Source organism: Bactrocera dorsalis, chromosome 1 (genome assembly GCF_023373825.1).
Source record: "Bactrocera dorsalis isolate Fly_Bdor chromosome 1, ASM2337382v1, whole genome shotgun sequence".
Lineage (NCBI taxonomy): Eukaryota > Metazoa > Arthropoda > Insecta > Diptera > Tephritidae > Bactrocera > Bactrocera dorsalis.
The window spans coordinates 43,173,446-43,182,883 of NC_064303.1; the positions used below are offsets into that span (position 1 = coordinate 43,173,446).

The 9,438-nt window shown below is 48.3% G+C and overlaps 1 protein-coding gene across 1 annotated transcript; it reads left to right on the forward strand.

Annotated features, from left to right (window-relative positions):
- Positions 1-2,900: 2,900 nt before the first annotated feature.
- LOC125780349 (uncharacterized) lies at positions 2,901-5,836 on the forward strand. Its single transcript, XM_049462579.1, has 2 exons — positions 2,901-5,114; positions 5,194-5,836. Exon 1 carries the CDS (start codon positions 3,262-3,264, stop codon positions 4,948-4,950), a length of 1,689 nt encoding a protein of 562 aa, XP_049318536.1. The 5' UTR covers positions 2,901-3,261; the 3' UTR covers positions 4,951-5,114; positions 5,194-5,836.
- The last annotated feature ends 3,602 nt before the right edge of the window (positions 5,837-9,438 follow it).

A 9,438-nucleotide genomic window follows, 5' to 3' on the forward strand; every position in this document is an offset into this window, starting at 1 on the left:
CATTGCCCGATCGTGAAGAAATTCGAATAGCAAGGAGCTGAAGAACAACAAAGCGGCAGGGCCGCTTGATTGCCGGCCGAGCTATTCAAACACGGCAGCGAAGAACTGATAAGAAGCATGCATCAGCTTTTTTGTAGAATATGGTCGGACGAAGGAATGCCCAACGGTTTGAATTTAAGTGTGGGATAAGTCTCCGGACCGTCAACAAACTGGTTGGACCATTGTACCTTTAGACCTTGAAAATCAACAACCGACCAGATATTCACCATGCGCCAAATTTTGGAAAGGACCCGTGACACAGCACCTCTTTGTCGATTTCAAAGTTGCTTTCGACAACACAAAAAGAAGCTGCCTTTATGATGCGATGTCTGAATTTGGCATCCCTGCAAAACTGATACGGCTATGTAAGTTGAAGTTGAGTAACACCAAAAGCTCTGTCAGGATCGGGAAGGACCTCTCCGAACCGTTCGTTACCAAACGAGGTTTCAGATAAGGCGACTCTCTTTCGTGTGACTTCTTCAACCTTCTTCTGGAGAAAATAATTCGAGCTGCAGAACTAAACCGAGAAGCTACAATCTTCAATAAGAGTGTACAGCTGCTGGCGTATGCTGATGATATTGACATCATTGGCCTTAGTTCTGCTTTCTCCAGAATGTATAAGGCAGAGAAACAAATGGGTCTAGTGGTGAACGAGGGTAAGACGAAATATCTCCTGTCATCAAACATACAGTCGTCGAACTCGTGACTCGTGCACCCATGACACTGTTGACAGTCTTGACTTCGAAGTTGTAGATAATTTCGTCTATTTAGTAACCAGCATCATCACCAACAATAACGTCAGCCTCGAAATCCAACGCAGGATATCTCTTGCCAGCAGGTGCTACTTCGGACTAAGTAGGCATTTCAGAAGTAAAGTCCTCTTTCGACGGACAAAAACCAAACTCTATAAGTCACTCATTATTCCCGTCCTTATATACGGTGCAGAGGCATGGACGATGACAACATGTGATGAGTCGACGTTGCTACTTTTCGAGAGAAAAGTTCTGCGAATGATTTATGATTCTTTGCGCGTTGGCAACGTGAATATCGCATTCGATGGAGCGATGAGCTTTATGACTCCAACAGACATAATTCAGCGAATTAAAAAACAGCGGCTACGCTGGCTAGGTCATATTGTCCGAATGGACAAAAAGACTCCAGCCCTGAAAGTGTTCGACGCTGTACCCGTCGGGGGAAGCAGAGGAAGAGAAATACCCGTACTCCATCAGAAGGACAAGGTGGAAAAGGACCTGGCTTCACTTGGAATCTTCAATTGGCGCCATCTTGCGAAAAGAAGAAACGACTGGCGCGCTGTTGTTAACTCGGCTATAATCACATAGGCGGTGTCTATGTTAGTAAAGAAGAAGAAGAAGAAAAAGTTAATTTCGTCAATCTTGGAACCAGCATCAACACCAACAACAACGAAGTCTCTCAAATTCAACGAAGAATGTATTTTGCCCACAGGTGCTACTCGGACTAAGTAGGCAATTCTCTTTCGACGAACAAAAACAAAACTCTATAAGTCACTCATTATTCCCGTCTTGTGCAGAGGCATGAACGATGACAACATCCGATGAGTCGACGTTGCGTGTTTTCGAGAGAAAGGTTCTGCGACAGATTTATGGTGCTTTGCGCGTTGGCCACGGCGCATAAAAAACACCCATGAAATAGAATCAAGCAGTTTCCTATCATATTGTCTCTGCTTGTAGGTATAAGTAGTTTTCTCTCATTAACCCATACAACGCAGCTTTTTAAAAAAGCACAAATTTTTCTTGTGTGTTTGTAATGTAAATTTGACTGTTTAAATTATTTGAAGCTTAAAATAAATTTCACCAATTGTTCTATTAACTTATATAATAAGAATAACAAAAATTGTTTGTAATTGATTCGTTTTTATTTGTTTCCTTATAGATAATTTCACATTAATGAAATCACAAATATGATTAAACATGCTTACTTGTTTAGTGTAGCCATCTCGGCTTGTACATAATACTGTTTAAATGAGTTAAGTATCCACTCCCTCTACTCGGTAAAACTGGCGCATCCTAATTCTACATCGGAATTCACCACAGCTGATGACACTATAGCACAACTCAACACATCTGTACGCCAACCCAGTGAATAAAAAGGATGGCCAACGGGATAGCAGGCTCACTTCGTTACACACAGTTCGCATCAACACATCAACATTCGATCTCCACACATCAACATTCGCACATTAATTTTCGCCCTCAACACATTCGTTTTCCGACAACTATCCCGCGCGTCGCAATTTTCGTTAACAACGCGGTCACCATACGATTCCTGCTCGCTGCCAGTCCTGTGCGCTCCGAGATATAATTCGAATCTCAGCGGTCCTGCGTGATATGGTCGCCGTTACCATGCCCAACCATTTTTAACATCTCTCATTTTAATAAAATTCAATAAAGTTAACCCTAAAGTGTCTAATATCTATTAAATTAATGTGTTTTCTTTTACCGAATTACTGGGTGCTTATTGAACTAAAAATAAAGTGGTGGATGCTTCCCACTAAATTGGGCATCCATTTATTTATGGTCCTTCGAGCCTTAACGAAAGGCACCTTCGGATTTCAACAGAGAAATCAATATAAACAAAAATTGTGGTAGCAGAAATCAATCGAAGTGCGACAATAAAGGTGAAATATAAACATAAAAGTGCCGAGAAAAAATCAAAACAAATACAAATTACAACACAGAAATATGCATGCATAAACATGTGTATATAACAAAAAACAACCAACCAGGTGCTGTGAAAAAAACAGAAATAAAACAAATATAAACATAAATATATGGAAAAAGATCAGTGACGCGCAAATATACATATATATGTATGTATTTTCCTCTGCTAATGGTAGTCACCTTGTCGCGGTGCAGAGGCTTAGTCGCAAGGCATACTCGGCGCCCCCCAACCGGTGTGGACGGTGCTGAATGGCGCCATCCAGGCGGGTTGTCGGGCGCCGCATGCGGGCGGCGACCAAGGACTACCACCTCCTAATCCAGGGTGTCATGCGACCCGTGCCCATTGGATGATTTGCAGCCAGGAGGAAAATTCGGCTGTATTCTAACGGAGCCTCCCCAACACCGGGCCGAATTGGGGTGTAACGGTGGCCTTACCGCGCCAAGGGGCTCTGGCGTGGCGGACTCCCTAGTTCCCCATTTAACAAGAAGACCCGACAGCTCACCTCGTTGAGCCAAGGGTCGTATGAACAAGATGGATATAAACACAAAAACTAAAACAACAACAACAACGAATAAGGAGGAATCGACAACGCAACGAAATAGGACTACGGATATGGAATACGACAGGGAGAAGGTAAGAACAGGAGGAGCAGCTGGAGGCCGGGGAGGTCAAGGAGCTAAACGAAAGGTTAACTACCTTGATGCTCTCTCGCCAGAGGCGCGGGCGCTGTTCGAGGAGCATGCCAGAGAGGACGATGACGACATGCCCTCTAGCAGCGGCGCCCGCCGCTCAACAGACGTCAGGACAGCGGATGCAGCCCAAAGCACCACCAGGGCCCACCGAGACAGGCCAAGCCACTCTGACTCGGGAGAGTCGCATCGGGCAGAGGTCGGTGGCGCACGCAGAAGGAGAAGGAGGCGCAGGAGAGGAGGGCAGAGATCTCTCCCAACGGTGGACAGACCCGGAGGGTACGATGACCCCCGGAAGAAGGCCATGAGCGGTGCCTGCCTCAAGTGGTATCTGCGGTGCCTCCGGGATGGGATGACCCCCGAAGCGGCGGAATCCCTAGCCAAGCGACGGTACGCGGATACTGCGATATCCCCAACAAGGGAACGAGGCGAGGCAGTGTCGGAAAGTGCGCGAGGCAGCCGGTCTATAGACCGTGGCCAGGTTAGTGTACCACTGACCGAAACGCGCGGTGACGGGAAGGCGGTCACCTTTGCAGAGGCCGTGAAGAGAAAGAGCGGTCAACTTACACCACAGGCGCCCCCCAGCTCGAAAAGGCCAAGGGACAGCAGCAGGAGAACCGAAGGTCAATCATCAGCACCGGCTCCCCCCCGGGTGGAGGAGGGGCGGCGCAGGTATGTGGACGCTGTCAAAAGCATCCGCATGGCTGTACTGCCTCAAGACTACCCGGCGGTGTCGTTGGAGTCGGAGCAACTCACGGTGCTCCAAAACCTCCTCCTAGAAGAGGTAGCTGGCGGAGCTGAATACGCGGCATCCTTCCTCGGGGTTGAATTCAGAGGGGGAATGCTACAGGTGGACTGCAACGACCAGGAGTCCACCGACTGGCTGCGGGAATTTACCCCAAAGCTAAGTGGCTGGACCGGTCCAGTCCTCTGTGCAAAAAGGGCGGAGGACCTGCCAGTTATGCACAGGATGACGGTGTTCCTCCCCCGAAGCGATGACAAGCCGTACCAGTTTGCCCTAAACTTAATAAAGAACCAAAACCGGGGCCTTAGCATCGCGGCCTGGCGAATTGTCAGTAGCCAGCTGGAGGACAAAGGAGAGCTACGAGGTTGGAGACTGTACCTGTACATAGACGACGAGTCGTACAGGTACATACGTGCAGCAAGCTTCCGCCTATTTTATAGGTTCAGCATGGTAGTCATGAGGCCGCATAAACTAGTGACTACAGGAAGCAAGGAGGACGGGAAGACTGCCACCCAGCCGAGTGGTAGCGCGTCAACACGAGCAGAAACGATGGTGAGCAAGGCGATGGAGAAGATGCAGGTGGACGCCGTGGCAAAGCAACCGGGCGTGAGCAGGGTTGAGCAGACCACGAAGGTCGCTACCGCTGACGTCCTGGATGCCCACGAAACCGAGCTACCCTCCACCCAGGAGCTCCTCGAGGGACTAGAGGACCCAGTGGACAGCAGCGCGAACGACGGAGGGGATGTGGACATGCCCCCCCTCGAGCCACTACCTTAATGGCCGTCGACGTGGAGGTTGCCCAAGTGAACCTGCATCACGCGGCGGGGGCCTCAGCAGTGATTGCGAGTAGGTTCACAGCGGATAAATTGGGCGTTCTGTTGATCCAAGAACCATGGGTCTACAAAGGAGAGGTCAAAGGCCTCAAGACGGAACAAAACAAGGTAATCTGGGACATCTCCAGCGAGAGGCCTAGATCGTGCATAGTGGTCAGGAATAATGTCAATTTCTTCTGCATTTCAGAGTTCCTGACGCAGGACTTGGTAGCAGTACAGGCCAGAGACTGGGAGGGCAAAAGCTTCGTCCTGGCATCAGCCTACTTCCCAGGGGAGACAGCAGCAGCACCCCCTGAGGGAGTGATTAGGCTCGTGGAGTACTGCAGGAGGTACAGGCTGCCCCTCATCATAGGATGTGACGCGAATGCTCACCACGTGGAATGGGGGAGCACGGATTGTAACGCAAGGGGTGAGTCTTTACTAGAGTATGTATTAGGTAGTAGTTTAGCAATTGAGAACGTAGGTTGTGAACCCACCTTTATAACTATAAGCAGGAGGGAGGTGCTGGACATCACCTTCAGCAGCGAGCATGCTAATGGTTGGGTCTCAGGGTGGAGGGTTTCAACGGAGCCCTCCCTGTCAGACCACAGAATAATAAGGTTCGCACTGAAGGTAGAGGTCAGGCAACTCCCCCCGAGACGCAACCCCCGCAGAACAAACTGGGGTGTTTTCAGGGAAAAACTAAAGGACGGGTTACAAAGGCAGAACCAGATCGACGATAGCGTCACGGGCCTGGGGATAGAGAGCAGGGTGTTGGCACTAAACGAGTCAATCACCAAAGCCTACAATGATAGTTGTCCCCAAATAGTGCCCACAGACAGACGTAACTGTCCCTGGTGGACAAGCTCGCAGACCTCAGGAAGAAGGTACGCAGCCTATTTAACAAGGCGAAGCGTACAGGGGTCTGGGAGGAGTACAGGTGCTACCTAACTCTCTACAATAAAGAGATTAGGTCAGCAAAACAAAACAGTTTCAGGAGCTTCTGTGAAAAAGTCTCCTCCACACCAGAAGCGGCGCGGCTACACAAAGCTCTGGCCAGTGGAAAGACAAGCACGGAACTGGCCATTAAGAGGAGTGACGGGACGTTTACGGCCAACGCCGAGGAAAGGGCGTAAGAGCTCCTGCGTGCTCACTTCCCGGAGACCATCCCGGTGGACCAAAGTCCACCTGTGAGCGAACATAGGCCAACCCGCTTGGATTGGGCAACCGCCAAACAGCTAGTTACTGCGGACTCGATCAAGTAGGCTATGGCCACGTTCGAAAAATTCAAGTCTCCGGGGGTGGATGGCATCTTCTCGGCGTTTTTGCAACAGGGCGAGCAGCTGTTGCTACCTCACCTTGTTCGGCTGCTAAGGGAGAGCCTTGCACTGGCGTACATCCCGGACCCATGGAGGACGGCAGAGGTGATCTTCATACCGAAAGCAGGTAGGAGGGACTACTCCTTGGCCAAATCCCACAGGCCGATCAGTCTAACCTCCTTCCTGCTGAAGACGATGGAAAAGATCATTGACAACAATATTAGGTCGACGGTGCTGAAAACTGCACCCCTGCATGCTACTCAGCATGCATACAGAGCGGGAAGATCAACCAGTACGGCTCTGTACCAGTTGACCTCAGAGATCGAGAGTTCAATGGAAGAAGGGGAGGTGATTATATGCGCCTTTCTAGATATCGAAGGTGCCTTTGACAACATGTCTCACAGGAGTGTAGCCAGGGCACTGGAGAGAAGGAAGGTTGCTACACCGGTGCGCAGATGGATTGACGCTGTGCTGCGCACCAGAATAGCTGAGACCAAAGTTGGCGATACAACAATTCGTCTTGGGGTGACAAGAGGGTGCCCACAGGGAGGTGTGCTATCACCACTACTGTGGAGCCTTGTCGTGGATGAGCTGCTAGAATTGCTAACTGACAACGGGATCCGCTGCCAAGGGTACGCGGACGATATTGTGATATTAGCAAGAGGTAAATTTGAGGATACTCTCTGTGACCTAGTACAACGCGGTCTGAATCTGGCAAAGGGGTGGTGCAGGGAAGTTGAATTAAACATCAACCCCTCGAAGACAACCATCGTCCCATTTACAAGGCGCAGGTCCCTACCCGGCCTGAGGCACCTCACACTTGGGGGCAGAGAGATTGAAATGACTAACAAGGTTAAATACCTAGGTCTCACTCTGGATTCTACCTTACGATGGAAGCAGCACGTGAACCAAACGGTAGCCAAGGCAACAAAGGCACTGATGGTATGCAAACGGCTGGCGGGTACACCATGATTGTCCGACCGATTATTACATACGGGGCGGTGTCCTGGGCCTCCGTGGCGGCACAGGCTTCGGTGGGAACCCAACTGGCCAAAATACAGCGGCTGGCATGCGTGTGCATGACGGGAGCCATGCGGACCTGCCCTACGGCGGCTCTGGAGGTCCTGCTGGAACTCACACCGCTCCATATAATAATAGGTCAAGTAGCCAAGAACTCACTTCTGCAGATAACAGCGGAGGGTGGTGGCAAAGGCAAGATAATTTCGTCCCAGAGGATGGAGAGAATAAGTGGTGATATTCCTATTGCCCTCCTCCCAAGGGACGGCATCAGCAAAACGACCCACTTAACAAGGAAGTTTAAGGTTACCCTTGGTAGTAAGAGTGAGTGGAACGACACCACTCTTGAGCAAATGCTAAGGGATAGCACACTGAGGTGGTACACCGATGGCTCGAAGACATCAGAAGGAATAGGTGCGGGTATCGCGGGTCCGCATACCAAGCTCGCCATTCCGATGGGAAACTTTCCGAGCATTTTCCAAGCCGAAGTTCTGGCCATAAGCCGGTGTATTGAGATAAACCTTCACCGAAACTATCGCAACGAGCGAATAGCTATAATCAGTGATAGTCAGGCGGCACTAAAAGCGATTTCCTCTTACGAAATCAAATCGCTGCTAGTGTAAGAGTGTAGAAAAAGGCTTGACAACCTAGCCGAAAAGAACCAGGTACACCTTATCTGGGTGCCTGGTCACAGGGGAATAGCCGGCAATGAACTGGCTGACGAGCTTGCCCGCTCCGCAGCCTCCACTGCTATGGTGGGGCCAGAACCATTCACTGGAGTGGGTCCCCATACGGTGAAGGAACTGCTCCGCAAAGAGGAAAGAGCGTGCAGGGAGGCACACTGGCAGCGAGCGCACGGGATGCGTCATGCCAAACTGTTAGTGGGGGGGTATAACCAAAAGAGGTTCGAGACTATAATCAACCTCCCAAGAAACAAACTCAGGCTCCTGGTCGCATTCTACACCGGCCACTGCAAGCTAAGAAGGCATTTATCAAACATGGGCCTCTCAGCTTGCGCAAACTGTAGGTTCTGCGACAGTGAGCCTGAAACCCCGGAGCACCTGCTATTCGACTGCAACGCAGTCTGTAGGCGCAGGTCAAAGGCCCTCGGATCCATGTTTCCGGATAGGGATCACACTGCCTCGCTAGCACCCAGTAGGATATTGGACTTCATCAATATGCTGGGGCTAAGCGAGTCTTTGTGAGCTAGGTGAGGGCACAATAGACCCGTGATCGCAGTGCATGCCTCAATCAACAATCTATCTATCTATCTATGTACATATGTACATGCATAACTTTTTATTTACTGGCATAACGCAAAAAATAAAAAGAGGTGACAAAAGTGACAATTGTGAAAACACAAAAATAAAACACTAACACCTTATAGAAACAAATACAGCACAGTGCAATGGTACAAGGAAAAGAAAAATATATATACATATATACATACAAACAAATCTATACGTAAGTATATATATAAATATTCTTACATAAACATGGGGTTAAATACGCAATAAAACAAAATTTAAAGAATAAATTATTTCAAACATATGTATATGTACACATACTAAAAGTGGGAGTTAAATAAAAAAAAATGATAATAAAAATAGTGTTAACAAACTAAACCCAACATGCGCGAAGTCCAAAAACAAAAAAAAACAAAACAGAAATCATAAATTAATAATATTCGGCGCGAACATAAAAGAACAACAAAAACGCGCCAAATTTAAAAGCGCCAACACAATAAAACACAAATCGGGCGCGAAAAACTAAAGCACCTTATAAAAAAAAAAGACGTTCGGGTACGAATAATACCCGAAACAACCTGAAATCAAATACAACGAACTGGAAATGGAGAAGAAGGAGTTGACAAACATCATTGCAAGTCATACCAGCTGGAAACGATTCGGAGAAGAGCACACACATACATACATACATACATATGTACAGTCGGATAATGCCCAAAAGCCCTCATTGGAAAACAGAGTGAGCGTATTATGTCCATAATTTATTTAATTTATGCACATATGCATGTCTATGCTTAAAATTTTTTCAAAAATTTTTCCAAAAAACAATTAATAATAACTTTGTGTGCTCAAAACACCAAATTATCAAAA